Source organism: Eurosta solidaginis, chromosome 3, assembly GCF_040869045.1.
Source record: "Eurosta solidaginis isolate ZX-2024a chromosome 3, ASM4086904v1, whole genome shotgun sequence".
NCBI lineage: Eukaryota > Metazoa > Arthropoda > Insecta > Diptera > Tephritidae > Eurosta > Eurosta solidaginis.
The window spans coordinates 63,204,236-63,229,445 of record NC_090321.1 but is presented as its reverse complement, the minus strand read 5'-3'; the positions used below and the strand labels follow the sequence as shown (position 1 = coordinate 63,229,445).

The window sequence follows — 25,210 nt, the reverse complement described above, 5'->3', positions numbered from 1 at the left end:
TTTATAGGAGTGCTTCCGCTGTTCACCGTTATATCAATATTATTTATAGGGATTTAATTAGCGAGACAGGCTCTTACGGTTATTGATATTAGAGAAAATTACATTTTTTTACTTTGGATAATTTAAGAAATTTTTTGGAATTTATTACTGAAACTATGCACACCAAAAAAAAAATTATTAACAAAATTGCTTCAAATATGTGTTTTCAGAGATTTAAAACCAACAAGGGCAATCCAGACTTAATTTATACAAAAAGACAACATTGGTGAGGTGAATCCTTTGTATTTCTATTATAAATAGAGCTAAGCAAATACCACGACTTTGAAACCGCCAACAACAAAAAGCGCAGCTTTAATACATGATAACAATAAAACTATGTACTGTGCAAAGAATAAACTATGCAAAAAAGACAATTGGGATAAGTTGTACAACAACTAAGGAATGGTTGTGGCTGAATGTGTTGGTAACAGTTCACCCATCGCAGGAGTGCGGGTTCGAATCCCACTTCCGGAAGAAAAGGATAAGAAGAGATTTACAAGGTCTCATCGAAACAGATGTCGCTTTGTTCGCCCTGACGTCACGTTGTTTAAATTTTTCACAAGTTAGTAAAAAAAAAAGAGAACTTCAGAAACGTTTTCGTGAAAGTTCGAGTAAATTTTACCAAAATTTCGAAGTTTTTTATTTAGTTTTCACAATTTTTTACTTTTTGATTTTACCTCTCGATTATCACTCATTTCAAGATCCTCTAGAGTTTTACTACTTCGAAAAATACGCCAAATGCATACTAGAATATCTTCGACGGTAAAATGAAAAGGCACCCTAAGATATACCTCAGTAAGGTCCCCGAAGTAAGCATTTCATATTCGGTTATTTTGATAGAGACTCGGCAGTTTACACATATGTATGTGCTAATCAGGGGTAGTCGGCAACCAACCTATCTCAACCCGAGCTAGATGTGTAGCTAAAATAAGGTGTTTGTCACAACCGCCTAAAAATATGCTAAGAATAGGGGTGCCGTTTTAGTTTTATTACTCCATAGCTTCAAGTCATAAGCGCCTTCGAAGAAGTAGTTTATATGCTGCTCCACCAGAAGTAATTACTGAGGAGTCCCGTACGTTCCCATGGATCTTCGTCAGCCAGTCAGACAATTATTCATTGTAGTTCAACCAGCAGGCTTACTTATATGCAAACGATGTGGTCGGATGATGCAGCGTTTTTTTTTTTATAAATACTGACCCATAGGAATCATCCTGCATTGCCTGTTTTTATTTGAAATTGTCCTGTTCAAAGGTCAGCGTGAGGCTGTGCTTACAGGTAACAACAGGGACAGAAGAGGATACATATTCAGTGTCGAATAGCCGAACACTTTAGATCGTTCAACGACTTAGCTGGCGAAACTTTTCAGGTATATTATTCATCATTTTTATTCGTTGGATTATTGTGCACTTCCAAAGCAGCACTGCGTACCGCCTAGAGCTGCTGGGGCTTTCTCGGAGTTTGACGATGAAGTCGCTTTTCGTCGTTTAATATGACTTCAAGTGTATTTGTGGAGAAGGGATAGATGGGATCGGCCCATCTTTTAATAGGCACACAAACTTGTACAAACCTCTGGTACGACAAGAAACCATAGAGTGCACTGTATAAGACCTAATTTCCCATCTCTTACCTCAGGTAGTCTTTGCAATCAAGCAGTGCATCAAAAGTCTATATGCCTTTTCTTGTATATTTTTTTAATACTGAGGAGCTCAAGGTCGGCTCCCTGTATGAAACAAAAGTACTATGTCTTGCCTCATGAATCGCTCAATATCTAAAAGTCGAGCTTGCAGCCTTTTGAGTCAAGTCGATATTCGATCTCAAAACTACACCTGCTCCGTATGGATTTGCTGATTTCGACCTCTGCCCCATCTAAAAACTAAATATCACGATCGCCGCGTCACCTAGCGAAAGTTTGTTTCACTCTTGTTGCATTGTCATCGCGTCCTGAAGTATATTCCAAATTTCAAGCCTCTAGCTGCGCGTGAAGCTACGCAAAGGTATTTCAATATTTCCCAATTTTGTACTGACATTTACGAATAAACATGAAGGTACGCCTGTCATAAGAGGAGACTAAAATACTCAAATGATTATAGGGGTTGTGTAGCGTGATCCTTTAAGGTGTTGCCAGCACTATTTATTTAGTTGTAAGCCTCACCTACTCGTGGTGAATCCTGTTTTTAAACAGGTGGGGTTCTGGCTACATCAAGCCCCTCATGAAACTAAGGGGAGGAGGGCGGAACGGCATACAAGGTTCAATTGATGGTCATATTAAATCGTTCCCGAGATAGTCGGGCTTGTACCTTAATGATGCTTGTTATCGGAACGTACCGGATCTAAGTATATCCGACAAAGGACTATCAAAAAAGATAACACTCCCAAAAACCTACAGACAGTGTCTTAATCGCTACAAAAACAACAACAAATATGAAGAAGGAAAAATCTTTCGGACGAGTAAAAAATATTCATTCAGAAATTCTATACAATAAAAATTTCCGGTTATTTGTAATATTATTTACAGCTTCATCAAACAACTTCATCGCTTCCTAAACGCGCAATAACTTTAGTTGTTTAATATCTTTAGTGGCAATAAAGAGTAAGTAATTCAACCTCACGCCTCTACTACACCTACTTCCAGAAACAAGTCCACGGTGACTGAAATTTTCCAATTTTAAATGTTTTATTACTACTTAAATACTTAAGCAAGCGTCTATGTTTTTCTCAAACTCATCAAATTTACATAAATTTCTTTAAACGCGTCACATCATGCACATTGCACATGCAACGCACCGCCTTCTTTGCTGTAAACGCGCTCCACTTGCAGCTAAAACCGCAGACGCCTCAGAGCTATTATCGTCATACGTTTACAAAAAAAAAAAACTAAAAATAGCAGAGGCACTTTTTGTCGAACAACTCGAAATATAATTAAGTAACTCGAAAAGTTGAGCGATGCGTTAAGCAACACGAAACGGTAGTGTATGGCAAAAAAAAATTAAATAAGAAAATTGCTTGTATCAGTGTTTAAAGCAAACGCGCGCTATAGTACAAAAGAAGTACGTAATTGTCTGATATTTTGGCAATGGTTGACAAAAATGAAAATGTTGCGCTTTGTGCATGTCGTTGACACTAGAGTTGGTGAGAATGTATTTTATTGTCCGCGTACAACGCGCAATCGGCAACCGGCGCGCTAGTTGCTTGTACTTATAGCTTCACATTACTAGTACCAACCACCGAATAAGAAGCACGCATACTGCCATTAGCACTCTTAGTATATATTGTTTAGTTTTTTTTTTAAGTATTAACTTGGGTTATTTTTACACATTCAGCAAGATGTTATATGTGCATGTCTCTGGATTTGTACGTCTTAGCAAAACCCATGTTATACAATCAGTTAATAAAATGCGCGCACCGCGCTTCTTCATTATCATCGCGTTTTGAAGTGCGCGTAAGTTATTAAGCTTTATGAGCGCTGTGCGGCGCAAATGCATTAACACAGTACCCCCAGTTGGTAGCGCTACCGCCTAGACACGTCACTGAGATATTAAAAGGCCACGTGCTGCCTGAGATGAAATCAAAATTCAATGCCACGTATTCCAATCATATTTCTGCGGGATAAAGTCAATATAACGCCTGTGTGCGCTACGCGTCTGTAGCACTCTTAAAACTGTATCACATGATGCATCACTGTTCATAGCAGGAATATGTCGTAAAGACATATTGGCAAAAGAAGCAGCTATATTTGATCAGAATTGAAAATTCACTCGCAGTAGCACGAAAGAGCAGCGTGCAGAACTGGCAGCACAGATAGAATACCTTAACAACGGGACGCTGTACATAATATTTCAAGGAATACCTTCACCGGTTAAAGTACGAGCTCAATAACATATGTGACCACTGTGGAGGACCCCAGCGGGTTATGGGGCTTAGAATATACCGGCGGTAGGTATACCTGTCATAGGAGACGACTAAAATACCAAATTGATTCAAGGCAATTGTCAACTCACCTACCCATGGCGAGTCCTGTTTCATTAACAACCGAGGCTCTGGCGACACCAAACTCCTGATGGATCTATGGGGTGGGAGGGCGGTATGGCCTAGAAGGTTTTATGTGGTTATAACAAATCGTTCCCGAGATGGATACTACATTTATGGTGCTTGTTGCCGGAACGTACCGGATGTGCATACGGCAAAGGACCATCAACATCGGTAACACTCCCCGTGGCCTTCGGGCCTTGGGGGCCTTCGGGGAGTGTCCTTATCGCTACAACAACAACTACTGTGGAGGCTAACCAACAGAAGATGAATATCATGTATTTTTTGAGTGTTCTCGATGCTATATTTCTAGACGCAGACTACGCAGTAGCGAGCATTAAATAGCTCAGTTTTGTGAGTGCCAAACAGACTTCAAATGTGGAGGGGACTGAAATAAGCACGGATTGTAGACAAGGCCTTTTCAATCGCACTAACATCTGCGTCAGAGTGATACACTTGGGAAAAGGCTGAAATATATAGTAAAAGCAACAAAAACCATAGCCATAGCTCAATTGAGCCCGATTTGCTTCACACATATTCTTACTATCTATCGTCAGTCCTTAGCGAGACAGCAACGAATAAACACTGCGCACCGCTGCCGCAAAAATGTTAAGGTACCCTGTGAGAAATATTACGATGGGGAAACGCAACTGGCATGACGGCCTTTCCATATGTAGCTCATCTTCAAAACATGTTTAGATTTGGGTTTTACCTTTTTGGGTATGTTATATTAAATAACTTTTCAATAAAATATGAGTTTTTTAAGTTATTGAGCCAAAAAAAATTTAGCTTCTACACTGCAAAAAACTACTATAGAATGTTTAAAAAAATTTGTGAAATAATTAAAAAAATTGAAATGAATGTATCTTTGTCTTTTTGTTTTTGTTTTTTAAGTTAGCTACATATTTTTTTAACATTTTGTATTTCCCCGGTTGCGGCAAATGTATTAGTAGCGAGCGATCGCCTCAATTTTTGCGATATTTGAGGAACTTGAGAATAATTTGTCGAATAGCCGAATAAATCACACACGTATTTAAAAATTTAATACTAATTGTTTAATGAAATTAGTTAAAGAAATATACTTGTAATTTAACATCGAAATTTATAAGAAAGAAAATAAACTTTAATTTTACGTCCGCTTGCTACGGTTGCACGATTCGACTCCCTTTTGTATTCATCCGTTAGTCCTGTTCGATTTTGTTCTTACGCATTAGCAAGGTTGCCATCTGTAGTTGACAATTTCATACTATTTCTGAATCAAAAATGAAATTTTCCAAAATGTTTGGTATAAATGCATCCCCTACATGTTGTAATTTTAAATTTAATTTCCTAATGGGATCCTCCTGCTCTCGTTCTCACTAATACACTTACATTTGAATTTTTGTCGACCACTGATATATACTCTACTTTAAGCATGTAGGAACTTTCTACCTCTCGATTGTTAATATTTTTCTTCTCTCTTTCGTTACTATGTTACTACTAAATTACGTATCAGACAAAAAGCAACGGGAGGTTTAAATTAGCATACAAGTATATTGACTCTATCTCCTGCGAACTAAACGTCATTGTACTAACGTAAAGCAACTTGACCCCAACAGACGTAGATCTTAGCGTTCAACCACCTCCCAACGGAATACTTGGCGGGAGTAAGGGTGGGAAATACGGATGTCGAAGGGCGAACCCGCTTAGAAAATTTTTCTTCTGATGGAAAAAATTTGATGTAAAATGTTGATGTTGCTTTTCCCGGGGCGTCAACCCAGGATCTTCGGTGAGGATGGCGGAGCACGCTACCATCACACCACGGCCACCGCGAAAACTTTCTTACTAGATTTATTACCTGGTAAGGGCACCATCGCATAGAACCGATAAACAGAATAGCGAGCACTAAGTAATTTAGAACCAATAATTTAACAGAGACTTTTGACAGGTTTGGTGTTGAGTAGACTTCGACTCTAAAAAATAGAGGAAAACGTGTGATCATGAGAGCAACCAAACTGGAGATTGATAGTGTAAGGTTGGATGCGATATCCGATGATCAAATGGCTGCTTTTTATAGCATTCAGTCACTTCCTTTAAGTTTGCGCTAACGTCTTGTATGGTACTGTGAACGCGCGTTTTGTGACTAGAACAACAAAAATTATTTTATGCCTTCTCATTGTTAAAGAATGTGGTAGAAGCTTGCTTGCAAGCGCATGTCAGAATTTTTTGCAGTTTTTTTTTTCTTTCTGGCGTTCCATCCCGATAAGCGAATGTTTAGAAAGTTTTGGCAGCAACCTTTAATTGGCGCGTCACATAGATGAATCACTCCGGATTGAGTGCATATTTGTGGAAAGGAAAAAGCAAACATAAATAGGGATACAAGCAAGCAAGAATTTAAACAAAAAGTTTTCAAGAAGCTAAGTCTAGTAAATATCTTAAAACTATTAAATTAAATATCTTAGAATTATTTTAAAAGTGGAAACAGGGTGATAAAGTTTTAGGCCTTAGTGTTAAGAAGCGCAGCTCTCTCGTAACGAAAGCTGAGTACTCCTTAAGAGAAAAAGCTTGTTCTACAGGAAGAACTTAATGCCTGATAACAGATATCTTACGCGAAAACTATGCCAGCTGGCTTGCCGATTATGGGGAGCACAATAGCGTGGATGATGTTAGGAAAACCAATCCATTTAATTTAGTTGACATAACGACAGGGTGGATAATTTATGTATATTTGATTTGGAGACAAACCGGCTTCGGTGTTGTGCTATCTTCAATGCCATTTTTCGTTCGGAAACCCCATTCAATGCGAACTGAAGATAAAATTAAAAAACTTCAGCTGGTATTACACGAGAAAAATAAATAGTGTGGCGAATGTTGACATCACTGTGCTGTTAGTAAATCATTGCAACAACAAAACACAGCAAGCAGCGACACTTATGTACAAGGCAACGAAGAAATATCTCACACACACACATGTAGTCATCAGCCGGAGTAGTTACTCACACATACACACGCATATGGCTAGTAGAAAAACATATACTACAAATATACATATATATAGCTGGTAGCCAAGCATGAGAAATTACTAGACCTTAGGAGAAATGGGTGAACGAGAAAACCGAGATTTTGAAAGCAGAGCAAGCTGAGGAAGCAGTTCTCAATTTGATTTAAATGCGCTTTTGTGAAATACGTGTACTACTCCCAAAGTCGACTAAATAAAAACCATATTGCAATACTGAATATTGGAGTTATTTATTCGACAGTTCAGTGATACGAAAGATAGCAGAAGGTGCAAAATAATCGGAACTCCCCAAAATTCGTTACAATAGCTTACCATGAGTGAGAGCTTTGCAAGATGAAAAGCTCACAGGTAAGACTGCTGGAACTATATGTAGATTAGTAGGTCCCAGTATAAGTGTGCTGGAGCCACTAAAGGAAAAGGGAGATAGGGTACTGTGTGCTGTATATATTCGTTGCAAGTTGCTTGTGAAAATTCTACGGCCAGCAGCGACCATTTTGTTCTGACGATTATTGGATCATGTGGTAGCCACTAACGTTGGAAGTTTGCTCCGCTTCGACTATGCAGATGATTGTGATGTTAAAGTAGTCAAGACTAAAAACCCAGCTTTCTGAAGGCCTCATGGCGAAGTGCTTCACAGACTTTGTATTGCTTGCAAAACTTGATGCTCAACCACACACCCCACATCTGAAGCACCGCGTTGGGAATGTGAGGTCGCTGTTCAAGAAATTTCTATACGCCCGCTCAAACAGAATGAGTTTAAAGCACTTTGATACTGATTTCATATGCCTCTGCACGCAAATAACGAATTATGCTAGTTTTCCACGCGAACATGAACTTTGTTGTACTCGATTAATGGCATATTTGTCCGCTACTATTCAGTTTCACGAAAATCTAGCAAAACTTGTTCAGCTATCCGTAAAAATATAGAGATATTAACCGGCAAAGAAACCTTGACAAAAAATTCAAATCTTTTTTCTTCTTATTCTTTCTTCTTCCAACAAAAACAATTCTTGCATTTACAAATAGTATCAACTTTGCACCAAATTAGTTTAAAATTGGTTGACTTCAAACAACGAGGTAAATATCCAAACAAAAAGCTCAACTATTTGTGCCGCGCCCTCTGCGGACCACAGAGACCTTGGCCACGGCCGCAACACAATCCTTCAACATCAGCAAACATGAAAGCAAAATCCAAGGGAATTAACATGTCAAGCGACCCTAAAAAACGACGAGAAAATAATGGCCTTAAGCAAAGCATGTAAAAAAATACTAAAAGAGGAGTAAATTAATGCAAAACGGCAAAGCAAAAATCCACAAACAAGCACAGCGAAAGAACGATTGCTGCCTTGCCGTGTGAAAACCGAAGTGAATGAAAATAAGAGAAGAAAATTGTACAAAGGTAAACTAAAATTAAAACAAAAAAAAAACGCTCAGCGCTTTGAAAATAGTTCAGCTTCATTGGCAATGCTAATCGCAATCGTAAAACCGCTGCGGTGGTGATGATGTACGGCAAACAACGCGCTGAGGACTACAGTGATGACGATCTAAGCGTGGACACAAAGTTTGTAGCAATTTTAGCGCAAAGTGACAGCGGAAAACTACAAGCGACATTATTAACAATGCGGGCGCGCTAACCAAAACCAAACGAAAATAAAATATACCCGTCTAGCTGCGCACTAATGCCTCTATTAGCAAAGCGTAACTTTATCTCGCTTCAAACGTAACCTTTTAGACCCTATGTAAATTGTAGAGCGCAGTCAACACAAATGTGCTAATCACAAAACGCAAATTTAAGTTCTCACAACGGGCGGACACGCGCGCGTTTACAGCAAATAATGTGATGAAGCGAAAATCCAAACAAACGGTGTGAGAGCAAAAACCAAATGGCACAGACTGACTGACTAGCGACGTTTGTGATACGCGTCGAATAAAAAAAACCCGCACGTAAAGCATCAGCTTTTTACCTTCATTTTTACAGCTACTGCTTGATTATTTGCACCACAGGGAGAAAAAAACGACGACAACAACATAAAAAAGACCGCGCGCGCTTTTAACTATTTACTCACCAAATAGTTGTTTCGGATAGAGCAGCCAAGGCGCTTTGGGGCGTTCATATTTGCATACATCCCCGACCGCGCGTAAGGCATATCGAGCGTAAATAGTGAATGTGTTGTTGGCACAGAAGAAGTGCTTTTCAGCAAAGATCGCGGTCGTTGTCATCATCAACACGCTATGATAACGAAGAACAAGCACGCGCTTGTAGGCGACCAAAGGCGCGCGTATACCACATGCGCTTTATTAGGCAACGCGTACTTCCTTATTGGGCAACTGAATTGTGCAAATATTAGAGCGACTGTTGTAGAGCATCGCGACTGCATTGTGTGCAAAGAGACAAGCGATGAATTGCAGAAACGATATAATATAGAGACATTGCATAGACGAAAAATCGTGTGAGGCAAGCTTCACAAAATTCTAGTAGGTCACATTCACCACTTACCACAGCAGAATTTGTTAAACTACCACTGTCTGTATTTGTTATTTAATAATTATTGGTACACTTTTTATTCAGCTAAAGTGTTCAGAATTTTAACTTTTACTCACTAAAACTCCAATCAGTGTATTTCTGTGCTTAAATTATGTTAAGAATTGTGTTAAAGTTTTTGGTGTGGTGAAAGTGACCTACTAGAATTTTGTTACGCTCCGCTGCTTTCCACCGAAGTTCGCGCATGCAATATCTTTATATTCAAAATTTTTTGTGAATTGTGTGCGCTGGTAGAAGTTGCCGACAGATGGCGCAATTTGTAAGTTTTTCGTTTATCGGCTAAACTCCGGTTTGATTTGCTTTCCCTGACTGAAATATTTCGTCTGTGTGAGTAGGAGATGCGGTTGTCTTTTAGGAGGTTAAATGGAGCTTTCGGTTGCCTCATTCAATATTTTTCAAGCGTGTTAAGGTGAAGTTAAGCCCCATCTGATGTATTTGGGCCCAAGAAAGTTGAATCATTTCCAAGAATCTTTAACCGTTCTATTGCCATCCATATCACAATGTGTGAAAAATTAGTAGACTAAATCGGGGAAACTGGTTTATCGTTTGGTGATCCCGCCCCTGTATTCCACATAATACCTTCACTGTTTCAAGCTAGGACATAACTTTACTGAAAAAGGCTCTCTGATGTATGTCATATTAAGAATGAAAAATGTGGTTTGGTGACAAAACGGTTAAGGGGTTGTTCCATCTTCAGTGCTATTTTTGGTACAAAAATGGAAAAAATTCTCAGTATCTTTATTGTTTCAAGCCAAGAAAGGCCTTTATCAAGGAGGACACTCTCAAAGACTTCAGATTCAGATAGCAAAGTTTGATTAGGGAAGAAACTTGTTTCGGTGGTGGGCTATCTTCAGTGCCATTTTTCATACAAAAATGCGGTATCTGATTTTTTTTTTATAAAAGGCCTATATTAGCTCAAATAGGTTTTGGTAACCTAGAGACATCGCCTTGTATTTGTCTTAGCGTTTACGTTATCAGCTCATCTGATCGTCCTCTGCCCATTCCTGTCTATGAATATTACGCTAAATAACGGCATTGTTTGTGTATAAAGAAACAAAACAACAGGAATGAAAAGGTGTCAACGAAATGAACAACAAATGTCACTCAACTCAGCTGAGAAAAGGGAATAAATAATAAATTTACTAAGCACACATGGCTCATAATTTAAAATGACGATGGTTGTGGGTTCGCTGCTGTAGCGAAAGCGCCATTTCGTTTCCTTCTTGTATTGTTTAAGCTAAAAAAGCAGGCGTCCCCCAGTTTTGTTTGTGAGACATTTTTCCATACAATTGCATTTAAATTTCTTTGCTGTAAAAAAAATATAAATAAAAATTCAAAAATATATAAAAAATAAAGGCTTGTATGCATCTTTTGTTTTTTTTTTTTTTTCTGCATGTTTTTCACACTTTCTCGCATGTTTAATTACTCTTGCATACACAAGAAAACGTAAAAAACGCGTCACCCAGTACGCCAGCAACCTAGAACAACCAATGAGCAATGAATATGAGCAGCGGCAAAAGGGGTTATTTAACAATGATGTTTTAATTTACAATTCGCTTATTACAATAATTTTACGGCATATTTACCGAGAGACCTAGCACAACTGGGGCCAAGTGGAGGCGCGCGGGCCTGAGTTTGACGGTGTTAAGGTATCTAGAGATCTAGCGGCTGCTGAATGTTGACTGGCGCCCGTCACAGTGCAAAGATCGTCGTCAGCAAAAGTGTCAGTTCGTTCGCACCTTCTGAAAAGCGTAGGCCAACAACACACTGTGACAACAATAACTGGGCAAACAATGGGCGGGTATTTCTCAATCTACATACAAACAAATGTATGAGTCATAAAAACCAGCAGCTTTGTGCGTTATCAGGGCAATGATAAATTAAAATGAAAAAAGCAATAAAATTATGGTAAACCCAGAAGTAGCGATAAGGCGAGGTGTATTTCTTCTTATGGGTGTGAAAGTGAAAGTAATTAGCAGGTAATTAACATTTTTTGCTAAGATTCTTATGGAGTTCCTGAAAAGATAACGAAATCAGTAGAACAATTATCAAATGAGGAAATCGCGAAAAAAAACTAAGATATGACTTGCTTAGCATAGTCCCGACTCCATGGGGGTTAAGGGGACATCTCCATAAGCACTATAATGAGATCCGGCACCTGCCAACACAGCCGTTTGATCCAGACAAGCGTAGGGAGGCCCTTAACAAAATCCACACAGTATCGGTAAACGCTTTTTTCACGACGCGCCCTGTAAACTCTGTTATCAATATATAATATCGTAATCTTGCAGAAGGAGAAAGCACACATACCAAGGGATACATGAGTCAATCCGCCCAACTTCGTTCTGGATACTGTAACAGGTTAAACTCTTTTTTTTTATAGAATCAACCCCGACATACGTAATGTATGTCCTGTATACGATGTGTCTCCACATGACACCAACCATCTTTTCAATTGTAATGTGGAACCTGCATCTCTAACACCAATCTCCCTATGGTTCGCCCCTGTTGAAACTGACAGTTTCCTAGGACTCCCGTTAGAGCGGTACGATGAAAATTTGTGAGTGGTCGTACCCATTGCATGGGGCGAAGCACTGTTAACACAACAACAACTAGTACTACACCGGTTCCCAAAGTGGTAGTTAAAAGACACTTCGAACAAGAATCGTTCGAAACTGAGCCAGTTGAACACTAGCTAAAATGAAGGTTCTTTGCACTGAGAGACATTTGCTACAGCGAAATACATCGTCGTGTAATAGGGTCTACAGACAGCGACTCAGATTCAAGAGTCAGTTTCGATGTTTTAGAGATAATATTTTAGTATTAGATAGTCGCTCGGACGATTTTGTTTTTGACGGCGAGTCAAGACGTACACAGCTGACTCGCGAGCAAATGGTCTGTCCCTGCACTAGTTTTGAGCTCGTCCAATTTTCCGCAGGCTAGTAACGGATTGGATTTATTAAACAAATTTTTTTAAAGAAATTGGTTCCTCCTATACAAGATGTGCTAGAAGCAAAGGCTCCCCCAGCTGGAACGCCAGAGTATTGTATAGGTTAAGGAGAGTTTTAGTAACTTGAAACATGTTTAGGCTCCCCAGGCCGCCAGAATCACTCATGTATCACCTAAGGATTCCAGGCCAATCAGTATCTCGTCATTCAGGCCTCATTAACCTTATTGTAGTTGGATCCCTTATACCCGAATAAAATGCGTTCTCACATTTGGACTACAAAGATTGTTGAACAAAAATCGTAAACTATTTATGGATTGAAAAATCAGATAAACTAACTAAAAATGGCGCATCCCTCAATCTCTTGCTCCGTAGACTTTCCGAGATTAAGAGAAGGCGAGTGTTTCAGATGATTGACCAAGCGGGGAAGGCGCGAACTAACAAAGTTACTCGTATCATTAAAAAAAGAGGACTGTAGACTCATGAAAGGTTATCTGACTGGGCACTGGCTTCTGGCGTCACGTGCATTTAAATTAGGCTTGTTCAGTGATAGCAGCTGCAGAAAGTGTAGGTTGGAGGAGGAAACGATCGAGTATGTTTTGTGTTCTTGCGCTGCGCTTGCCAGGCTAAGACTCCAGCTAATTAGGAGTGATACAGCTGTTAGATCTAGAAGCAGCAAGTGGTATAGGTCCTAGAAAGTTTCTAGTATTTGCCAAGAGGACGAAGTTATTTTATAACATATCTAGGTCGTGGTTTTTGATAGGGTTTTTCATTTTGGTCGTTAAACAAACTTCTGGTAACACTACGGACTCATACAGTCTATGTGAATTTCTCACGGACCGACCAGTTTAACCTAACCTAAGTTAGTCGTATATGATAAACGAAGAAACGCTAACTTTATAAGACTGTATAGAAAATAAGAAGGAAAAACACAATATTGAAAAACATGAGAATTGATTTTGAAGCGAAACAAAAAAAAAAAAATAAAAATAAAACACCGTTGTACAGTTCAAAAATGCCGAAAAAAGATCAGATCTGACAGAGTGAGAAACTCGTTTTCCGGAATAATTGCATAAAAATTACGAAGCAGCACAGCAAAGATCAAAAACAACAACTGCGAGGCTACAATACAAATGTTCAATAAACCGGAGCTCAAGCGCTGTTAAGTCTTTGAATTAGCAATTCTTGTTTTTTTAGCACATGTTTTTTGTTGTTGTTGTTTTTTTTCTTACTCAATGTACGAGCTGCATTCGAGGTTATGCCATTGACGACGCACGTTTGACGAAAAAGTAGGTCAAACATATCCAGAAAAGGTAAGGCAATGAATTCGCTGAAATAAAAATAATAAAAATACACAAAAAAACTGGAAAAAACAAGCGAAAATATAAAAACTTGTATACGAAATTTCAAATAAAAGTCATTGCACCGAAATCGGTAAAAGTAAAGGAGCAAAAGCGCGAATTCAAAAACACACAGAGCATCATAACAAGACGCGCATATAGGGGAGGAATATTAATGGGTCTGGTGATGAAGTCTTGTGAGGAAGTACAACAACAATGCACACATTAAAAAATTTAAAATCAAGCAAACATGAATATATGTATAACAAAAAACAAAGAATTTGTTAAAAAACAATCAAATACAAACTACGCTGAAGCTCTGTACAGTGGGATATGCTGAAAATATTTGGCGCAAAATCAAACTGGACAGGTATCTTTTCAAGCAAATGCGGCGCGTTAAAAATATTCCTCGTGTTTATTTAAGACTCTGCTATTTCGATCAGCAGTATCTGCAGTCCAAATTGCATAAGTTTAATCAATTCGGCCATATTCAGTGTAATCTCTGTGCCGAATAGAAGAGAAAATACACATATACAAATCGAGTACTTGAGGCTTCGAAACAGCCTCATGTTCTTTGTCGCTCTAGAGAAATTCGTTTTTTTTTTGTGTGTCAATTTAAAAAGTTGCGCCGTCTTCAGTGCATTTTAGGGAAGAAATAATAACCAGCTGTTCGAACTACAGGCCCGACGTACTGAGACCAAATTCAATGCTGCCTTGAATAGAAGAAAGATCTGGACATACTAAAATCCTAGAAAACATAGAAAGAGTCCACAATACAAGGCTACAAATGCGAAAGCTGTCAAGGCACATACATTTTTCATCAAATTCGAAACAAATTTCGTCCGAATTGAGTTACTTAATAAGGCCCTTGCAAAATATTTGGGGATCTGGAGCAGAAAATCTATGGAGTAGCCACCCTGGTTAATAAAAGTGGTTATTGATCATGATTCATGGCTGGATATCAGCCGAAGATAGGACTTACTCGTTCTATTTCATTATTTTATGAGAAACAACATCTGAAAATTCCCAATCTTGATAATCTCTTACTAGCCATACAGGCTACCCGATCACTGTAGTGTTTCTAGGCATATGTAACCGCAGTTAGAATAGGGGCCACACTTTCTACAAGGAAATCTTTATTTGCAGCGAAAGCAAGGCGGATATAATATCTCTTGGCTCTTACTCGTTCAGTTCTGAACTAACACTAAACTGTAGCCGATGTCTCCAAATAGAACTGTGTAGACCTCACATGGGTCCCGATGCACACGTATATCGAGAGAAACTGCATTGCAGAAGAAGCAACTAGGCAGAGTACCACCACGCAGATTTTTTCTGACAAAGAACGCTTAGGTATGCTCCTTGCCACATGCAAGCTAATGCTAAAAGAGCACCTTTATAGACAAGCAGACGAGAGATGGCTACTAACACTGGGGTGTTGGATACCTAAGCAAATCTGGTCAAAATGGGATTCCAAAAGATACCGTCATGTTTACACTCTAAGTACGGATAAAATCTAACTAGGCGCTGTCTTACAGGTAGGTATGCAGAACAGTTAAGAACGCCTTATCGACGTTACTGCAGGAGTTTCAGGGGGATGGAGAGGAAACATTGGTGTTTCACCTTATCTGCAACTGGCCGGCGCTAATTGGCGGAAGATAGCGCTTCCTGGGAGCTCCCTTTCTATATAATCTGAGCTAGTTCGTGAAGTATGACAACAAGAACTTGGTAACTTAATCAGGGTATCAGAATAGTTCGAAGATTAGAGGTAATGGTGTCATTTCGTGGTATCACAACGGGGCATAAGGCTTACGTACATATGTGTGCTCTCGAGCAGTCACTTCAGCCTAACCTAACATTTCGATTCTAATGTAAGGTAAGATAGAGAAGGCCTAATTGTCACTGGCGTGTGTGCCCTCGAGCTGTATAAGCTATACGTAGACATCAACATAGTCCAGCGAATTAAATGGCAGCGGCTGCGCTGGCTAGGCCATGTTATGTGAATGAAAGTTGACGCTCCGGCCAAGAAAGTGTTTCTATCGGAACCCGCCTATGGAAGCAGAGGTAGAGGGCGGCCCCACTCCGCTGGAAGGACCAGGTGGAAAACGATTTAAACTCCCTTGGTGTGACCAATTTGCGCCGGTTGGCGGAGCGAAGGAGCGACTGGCGCGCATTGTTGGACGGCCATAATCGTTTAAACCGTTAAGCGCCAATTAAGTAAGTTCGTGCCCTCGAGCAACGACTTCAACCTAATCTAACCTTTGGATTTTAATTTAAGGTAAGCTAGACAAGGCCTAATTGTCATTGGCCTATGTGTGCCCTCGGTCAGCCAATTCAACCTAATCTAACCTTTCGATACCGATGTAAGGTAAGCTAGAGACTTTGAGCTACATACATATATTTAGAACTCTGTGATGATAATGCTATTTAAAAGACAAATATTCCGCTAAGAGGCACAGATATCGGGATAGATACTTGGAAAATACGAAATGGTCGGATCCGGCTTATATTGAACATTTTCATACAAAAATTTTATAATCATTTTATTAATTTCATTCTAAAAAAAAAAAAGAATTGTAAAAAATGCCCACTGTGCATTGCTAAGAAGAACCCCAAAGCGCAGCTTGTATGGGATTCGTTAGAGAAGCTCACATAAATTTTCATGTTACTTTCACGTTAAGCCACTTTATTTCACTATTTTTTCACATCTCACCCCTCACCCTTTCGTACTATGGCCACTCCCATGCATTTCACATGCTTCTTCTTACACATTTACTTAGCCTCCCTATTTTTATTTTGTTTTTTTTTACCTGCCTTCCCTCATGCGTTTTTACGACTTTTTAGCGTGTAAAATTTGGCATCACTTTTTTTGGTTTAAAATTTTTTTTTTTATTACTAACAAAAACAAATTTGTTTGCTTACATTTGTGGTTGCGTTATCGCTGGTGTTGTAGGTAAACCAAAATATTTCGTTGCTTTCCATTTGTTGCATGTGATGATGATATGCGCCTTTCTATTACTTAAATTTAAAAAAAATTTTTTTATTGTTTTCCTTCTTCTTTTCTCACTTTTAAATTTTATTTGTAATTTTTTTGTTTTTTTTTTTTCAAAACCACCACACTGTTACTGAGTTCGTCTTCCCATGAAACCGCCAGCGGTCACATTAACACAAAGCAAACCCGCACCGCCAAAAAAAAATCCGCAAAATTCACAAAATTATTTGGAAAGCAGAAGAAAAACAACAACAAAAAAAGTTGTGAATCAAATAAAAGCTACAAAGTTGCCTTTTCGTACGAGACAAGTCAATTGCAGTTTCAGTGAAAGAACTGACTGAGCTCGTCGTCCCTTGGCGAACGTCATGTAGAAGCGGAATAACAACAATTACCACAAATGGCAACAAACGTCATTGAGATACCGTTATGCGCATATTCATGCATTTCACATACAATAAATTTTGCAAGAGGGTAATGTCGTGTTTACATTGTACTGAAAATGTATAAACATTTTGGTCATTGTGGTTTTTTGTGTGTGCCTTTCTTGTCCGCTCAAATCCTGTTTTTGGTTTGACTTGAAGCTCTATGCAGCTAAGGGAGAAGGGAATTCGTGGTATGTATGTTGCTTTTGGCTGTGCACATGTGCTTGATTGTTCAAATTTTTTTTGCACGAAAAAATTAATTTTTGCTACTCTTTACCCTTTTTTCGTATGCAGATCGCAGATCACAGATCGATGCGTATTTTATAAATATATTTTGTCTTTGACTTTCAGTGTTTTTAGTGAACATCACTCATCATAATATCCACCGCTGAGTGGAATATCGACTGCTTTTCGAAAACGCAAGCTTTTAAAAAGGTCCAGAATTCTATAAGTGTAAGATCAGGTGTGCAGACGCATCTGTGGTAAGACATCAAGATGCAGCTCCAAGTTCCTACAATGGATGTACGCCATGATATGCGACCTATCATAGTGTGTATGAAGCGGTTGCCTGGGCATCTCGAGCAACGTTTGGCATGCGTTTGCGATGGAGGTGCTGCTCGAGCTGACCTCACTACACAAAGAAGTAGAAAAACAGCACGGCGCATCTTGTCAAATATAACAAAGGAAGGCACCGGAGAAGCAGGGTAATTCAGTCCCGCCACATAGATATACTGACGGAGCAATACCCACTAACCCAATATCCAAAAGACGACATTGTCAATATCCTAACATTTGAAGAGATTTAAAATAGAATTAGCAAAAAAGACTACAAGGAACACCTCTAGTGTTGAGGATCTCCACATGGAGCATACACTGGTATGGGACGCAGATGGCGCGAAAACACCAGAGGGCGTTGGAGCAGGAATATTCGGACCTAAAACAAAAATATCTGTACCAATTGGACAATTCTCGAGCATTTTACAGGCGAATGTGGGTACTTAAACCAGAGCAGCGTTAAACAGGCGTTAGTTTGGTTTGGCAGAACGAGTGCTATGAGAACGTCCCCAGTTGATGCACTTAGTGCCTTAGTGGAAACACCGCCTTTTCCTATTCTCATAGAGAAAGAGGCAACACTTGCTGCACTTAGACTTCAAAATATTTTTGAGCTAAGGATTGTCAACATGACAGGGCATATAAAAGTAAGGAGGCAATTCAAATAAAATCTCACTTTGCAATTACGCGATGTAAAAGCCCATTTGACTCAGAATCTCACGGAAATTGGAGATGTCCATTGTGGATAGAATTCTTTGGGAAATAGGGAATCTATATACTGGCCCTGATTTAAAGGGCTGCTTCGCGGATGGACCAAAACTTGATGACGGAAGCTGGTATCTATGGGCCGAACTTGAAGAAATTGATACCAATGGGATGCTACCCCACTATTTCTGAAGCAGAAATCCATGCGGCTTGCGGTAGAGAATATCTACGTATAGGCTTATCCTCGAATAGTACCCTCATATCATGTAAGACAGCCAAGCTAAAGGATAAATGCATTTAGGTCATTAATGATCTGTCAGCCAATATCCAGAGCCCTTCTGTGGACTCAAAAAGGCAAACATAAGCAACACATAACAGCCCATAGTTAGAAACCTAGTGTGTGCTCGAGTTGGACATTCTTTTCTTGACCTATTTAGAAGGTGCTCTGTTCTCTTACTGTCGTAATTCGGCCAGATTTGCTTGGTTATCTTGCAGGTGTCCGAGGAGTACCAGTTGGAGGCTGCTAACTCCTTGAATCTGCTAAGTATGTTTCTTTTGATCGATGTAAGTCAACGTTGCATCTCGACCGCCTCCGCAGCCTCCAGCAGTGCTCCTACCCTTGCAAGTTTGTCTGCCTTAACGCTGTCATCGATGCTCTTGTGACCAGATACCCATATAAGGGTTAGGTTTGTGAAGTTAGCTGCGGCTTGAAGCGACCTCTTGCAGCTGCTGACGGCTTTAGACGAAGTGATGGCGGAGTTTAGCGCCGTGAGCGCTGCTTGGCTGTCTGAGTAAATGCACATCTCGCGACCCACCACCGAGCCCTCCGACAGGATCGTACAGGCCCTCTCTATACCCAGAAGTTTCGGTTGGAAGATTCTAGCAAAATTCAAAGTTATATGGGTAGATCCGAAGGTTTTTATCATGGATAGATTTGTGTCTCTTACAGCTGCCCTTTCTACTGCGAAATTTAAAACTATTTCGTGATAGGCCCTTATTTTTTTTTTTTTTCAAATTCACACGCCCCCCCCCCCCCCCCCCCCCCCCCCTCCTTTACAACTCATTAAAAAGTACTCAAGCTACTACTTAATGGTATTTTTGAGTTTGCTAACTTCTAAAGTGCCACGTCAAACAAGTATGAGCAATATACGCTCAATGAATAGAGAACTAATGCAAATTTCATTCCGTTAGAAACGTTAGAGAGATTTGAGCACGGGAGAACTTCGCCTGTTCAAGCTCAGCTGAATCGCATTTTCTATTTTGCAAGAAGTATTGCAATACCACTGGAACTATATCGGGACAGTTACAGGATCACTTCAGTATGATTTCGAGACTATTTCGGGACTAATTTGGAACAATTTCAGGCTCACGCAGTGGTAATTTCAGGTATCATTGCGGGAAAACTTCAGAATCTCTATAAGACTGTTTTGGAAACATTTGGAAACAGTTAAAGCAATATTTCGGGTACATTTTGAAATCATTTCAAAAATATTTTGTGACTGATTAGGAATAATTTCAGAACATTGACAAGATCACCTCAAGATCAAGGACTGGTACAGAAAGTTTCGCAAATTTAGAACTCCCAATAAGTTTTTTCGATATGGCATAGTACGCTTTGAAAAAGCTATTTCTGAGTAGGTGTTTCATGACATTTTTAAAAATATATGGGCTTCTGAAGTCAATTCTTCAATAGCGAAAAAATGAATAGGAACGAAAAAGAGCTGCGTAAAAAATGTATCTACATTTGCAGAATAAACCCAATGTTAAATAAATAAATAAAATAAATGCAACGCGCGATAACTTCCGCAGAGAGTTTAGGCCAAACTTCTCTTCTCTTCCAATTTACGTCGTGCTCCTTTACTAATTTTTCCTACAAATTGGCGGACATCTGCAAGGCAGATGAATTTTCACTGAGAAGCTTTTCATGGAAGAAATACACTCGGAATGTTTGTCAAATCTCTGCCGAGGAGCGACCCCGCTTTTTCTAAATGTTCGATGTTGCTTTGACCGGGAGTTGAACCCACGATCTTCGGTGTTGTAGGCGAAGCACGCTATCACCACACAACGACAGCCGCCTATGTTAGTTACAATAATTTGGCGAAACTCACATGATCATTCTATGACATTGGCTGACGAACGATTTTGCTCTTGAAGGAAGGTGACTCAGAGAAGAACAATCCAAGAAGCGGCCGAAAAAACTCAGCAGTCGTCCAGTTGGAGAAAAATATTTTCTCCCTAATTAGGAAAAACCGATACATGTCAATTAGAAATATAATCAAAATAGCCAAAGCGAAACATGAGCAAGTCACACAAAACGTACAAAAAGAAAAAAGTTCCAAAACTAGGTGAAAAAATGCATTTTCCATGCACTTAAGGTCTGTGAGAGCAAATTGGCAAAGACCAGTTTTTGTATGATTATGGGCGACGAAACGTTTTTGAAAATGGACCTGAAAACGTTTCCAGGTACCCAATTTTACAGCTTGCAGTCTGGCGAGGAGATTGCTAGTTTGGAAAGGGCCATCCACATAGAAAAGTTTGGCAGAAAGGTTCTGGTTTTCCATGGGAACCCGGCAAAGGACCTTCAACATCGATAACATTTCCCAGGGCCTTCGGAGAGTGTCGCTATCGCTACAACAACAGCAACATGGGAACCTTCAACGCAGAAATTTGCAAGAAAGAGTGTCTTCCAAAACGTCTTCTGCTCTTCATACGTCCTCATAATGTTCCAACTATATTTTGGCCAGACTTGGCGCCACCAGATCACGCTCGTGTCACCCAAAGGTGGTTCGAAGATAACAATATAAATTATGTTAGGAAACACTTGAATCCACCCAACGTGCTTGAGTTGCGGCAAATTGAGCGATATTGTGCTCTGATGAAAGCGAAACTTTTGAAAATAGGAAAACCTTCGAAAACCGTTACAGAAGTAAAAAGAATGTGGCGCAGAGGGCGCACAAAAGGGCACGAAACCGTTAAACAAAACTTGATATAGGGTCGCTCCAGAAAAGTTCGGTCATACGGATAGCAACGATTAATTTGGTAAAATTCTTTACCCCTCATTGATGTAAATATGTATTTCTATGGTTATAAAATCCAAAGGTCAAACAAAGTAACTGTTAGCTGACTTATTTTATTTTGTTGATTTTCCGACAGGGTGGATAAATGATGTACATATATTGGAACGATTTCCCGTCATCTCCGAAAATCGACACTGACGATGGCACTACGCAGAAACCGGTTTGTTTCGAAACCAAATATGACAAGGGATGACGGAAACTCGTTCCAATATACATCTTAGCTGTTAGCACTTATAAATATTTTTTAATTTGCAGCACTTTTTGAACCAGTCCTTAATAGTTATTAGACTATTTCAGTACCTCATTTGAAACAATGTCAGGATAACTCTGGGATTGTTTTTGGAAAAATTGCTTGTAACTTTGCCAAAGTGGTCTCTGAAGTTAACCCGAAATGATACCTAAAATATTTTGAAAGCGATTCTGAAATTGTTCCGCATTGGTTCCGATATAGCTTCGAAATAATTCTGAAATCATGCCGAGATGTTCACGAATCGGTGCAGAATTAGTCTCAAAATGGGCCAGAATATACGATTGTTCCATTCCCTTCAAAATTTTATCAAAGTCCGTCAATCCTTTAAAAGGGTCTTAAAAGTTTTGTCAATATTTTGAGAAAATTTTTTCGACGGAATGTCGAAATGAGTTGTACAAACAAGTTTACCACCGCGACAGAAGCATGCCATTTGATTAACCAACAAGAATTTCATGCTTGTTTTTGTTTTATTTGCTTTTCTACTATCATTGATTGCCACCTGTTTTTTTTTACCTCGCCCATATATCACTAGATTTGTGGTTGCTCATAACACTACTTCCATGTGCTGATATAAAAAAGTTGTGCCTAAATATTCTTTATAACAAATATTTATTATCAAAACAATGCTAATGTGTGAGTGGCTTATTTATCCGAAATCAACATAAAATATTTGTTTACATTTTAGTTTTTTTTTTCTTCGCCACAATAAACCATGAACATCTTTTGTTTCGCTTGAATGCAATTGGAGATGAACTCTTCATATACAATAAAATATTTACAACAAACTTAAGAAAGTGCTAAATTATAGAGAGCGTAAAGAGAAAAACAAAGCGAAACAAAATTTTTTGAAAGAAAACAAGTAAGGAAGACTAAGTTCGGGTGTAACCGAACATTACATACTCAGCTGAGAGCTTTGGAGACAAAATAAGGGAAAATCACCATGTAGGAAAATGAACTTAGGGTAACCCTGGAATGTGTTTGTATGACGTACATGGGTATCAAATGGAAGGTATTAAAGAGTATTTTAAAAGGGAGTGGGCCATAGTTCTATAGGTGGACACCATTTCGGGATATCGCCATAAAGGTGGACCAGGGGTGACTCTAGAATTTGTTTGTACGATATGGGTATCTAATGAAAGATGTTAATAGGGGTTTTAAAAGAGAGTGGCCCTTAGTTGTATATGTGGAGACGTTTTCGAGATATCGACCAAACTGTGGACCAGGGTGACCCAGAACATCATCTGTCGGGTACCGCTAATTTATTTATATATGTAATACCACGAACAGTATTCCTGCCAAGATTCCAAGGGCTTTTCATTTCGCCCTGAAGAATTTATCCATTTTATTCTACTTAATATGGAAGGTGTCACACCCATTTTACAAAGTTGTTTCTAAAGTTATATTTTGCCCCAATAAACCAATCCAATTATCATGTTTCATCTCTTTTTTCATATTTGGTATAGAATTATGGCATTCTTTCATTTTTCGTAATTTTCGATATCGAAAAAGTGGGCGTGGTCATAGTCGGATTTTGGCCATTTTTATACCAAGATAAAGTGAGTTCAGATAAGTACGTGGACTAAGTTTAGTACAGATATATCGATTTTTGCTCAAGTTATCGCGGATCTACGCCCATTTTGAAATTTTCTTTTATTTTTGTATTTTGTTGCACCATATTATTACTGGAGTTGAATGTTGACATAATTTACTTATATACTGTAAAGATTATAAGTTTTTGTTAAAATTGGACTTTTAAAAAGTGGGCGTGTTCGTCATCCGATTTTGTTAATTTTTATTTAGCTCACATATAGGATTAGGAGTAACGCTCTTGCCAAATTTCATCATGATATCTTCAACGACTGCCAAATTACAGCTTGCAAAACTTTCTAATTACCTTCTTTTAAAAGTGCGCGGTGCCACGCCCATTGTCCAAAATTTTACTAATTTTCTATTGTACGTCATAAGGTCAACCCACCTACCAAGGTTCATCGCTTGATCCGTATTTGGTAATGAATTATCGCACTTTTTCGGTTTTTCGAAATTTTCGATATCGAAAAAGTGGGCGTGGTTATAGTCTGATTTCGTTCATTTTAAATAGCGATCTGAGATGAGTGCCCAGGAACCTGCATACCAAATCAATTCATCACGATACCTTAAAATTTACTCAAGTTATCGTGTTTACGGACGGACGGACGGATGGACATGGCTAAATAAATTTCTTTTTTCGCCCAGATCATTTTGATATATAGAAGTCTATATCTATCTCGATTAGTTTATGCCGTTATGCGTCAAAGTTAATATACTCTGTGAGCTCTGCTCAGCTGAGTATAAAAAAAATGTTGGAAGAAAATACCAGAAATTTTAGCTGTCATTAACTGGAGAAACGTAAAAGAGAATATAATGTAGTTCGCCGCGATCGACAGCGAGCAAACGAACATGTAAGTTCTCTCTTAGTGCTCTGTTCTATCCTAACTCTACTACTCTTACTTTAGCTGTAACCGGCTACCACTTTCTCTCTCTCTTCGCACTGTTTGTTTTACATCTCATTTAACCCAGCAGTGTTGGAAGTTTTGTCACTTTCGTACTTTTTTAAATACAGTTCCTGCTAAAACTACTTTGGTACCAGTAAGTTCTTTTGGATATTGGACTTTGGAAGAGGATGGTATTTTTCTTTATTTTTTTAAGCTCGATATCTGCATCATAAAAAAACGTTCAAGAAAAATTTCAGATTTGTGTTAAAATAAACATATTTGATTTAAAAATGCACTTAAGTTAAAGAGAATAAACTAAGCAAGAGAAAAAGGAAACTTATACTCAGTAAGAATTGCAAATTCTATTCAAAAAACTCTTAAACACAGTCAATGTTATTCCTGGTATTTAATCGACTGTATTCTTACAGGGTCAATAAATAATGAGATGCACAAATATTTCCGTCTAAGTACCATGTAAGAGTATTAGAGTTAGGCTGCGCACTTGTTACTGTTTTAAATATGTAACTCCACCAGAAAAGTATGCAACATTTGGTATCATGTTGTCATAAGGAATAACAGCCTAAGTCTTACGGAAAAGTATAGGATTTAGACTGATATTCCTTGTTGGTGTTTGGCGGCTGGGCTCCCCTGAGCACATTTGCTTAAAAATCTTTAGAGAAAGGTAGCAGAATGAATGAATTTTCTTGAGAGCTGGATACTAGTTGACAAAGAAAATTTTTCTTCATCGTTTTTTTTTTTTGTATGGAAGTTTACCTTTTTCTTTTCTGCATTTTGGTACCATTTTGTACCTTCTTCAGGGAAACTGGTCCTGTGTCAAATATGTATATCAGA

General features: G+C 38.8%; 1 protein-coding gene across 11 annotated transcripts in view; it reads right to left on the bottom strand.

Annotated features, from left to right (window-relative positions):
- sm (smooth) overlaps positions 1-25,210 on the bottom strand; it is a 625,429-nt gene that overhangs the window by 423,221 nt on the left and 176,998 nt on the right. The window contains exon 1 of one of the 11 annotated variants that reach the window (XM_067772014.1): positions 16,812-17,194. The exons of the other annotated variants lie outside the window; for them this stretch is intronic. Within the exon in view, the coding sequence (XP_067628115.1) occupies positions 16,812-16,880 (69 nt within the window). The 5' untranslated portion in view covers positions 16,881-17,194. Of the gene's footprint in view, positions 1-16,811; positions 17,195-25,210 lie in introns of those variants that run through there. 11 annotated transcript variants of the gene reach the window in all.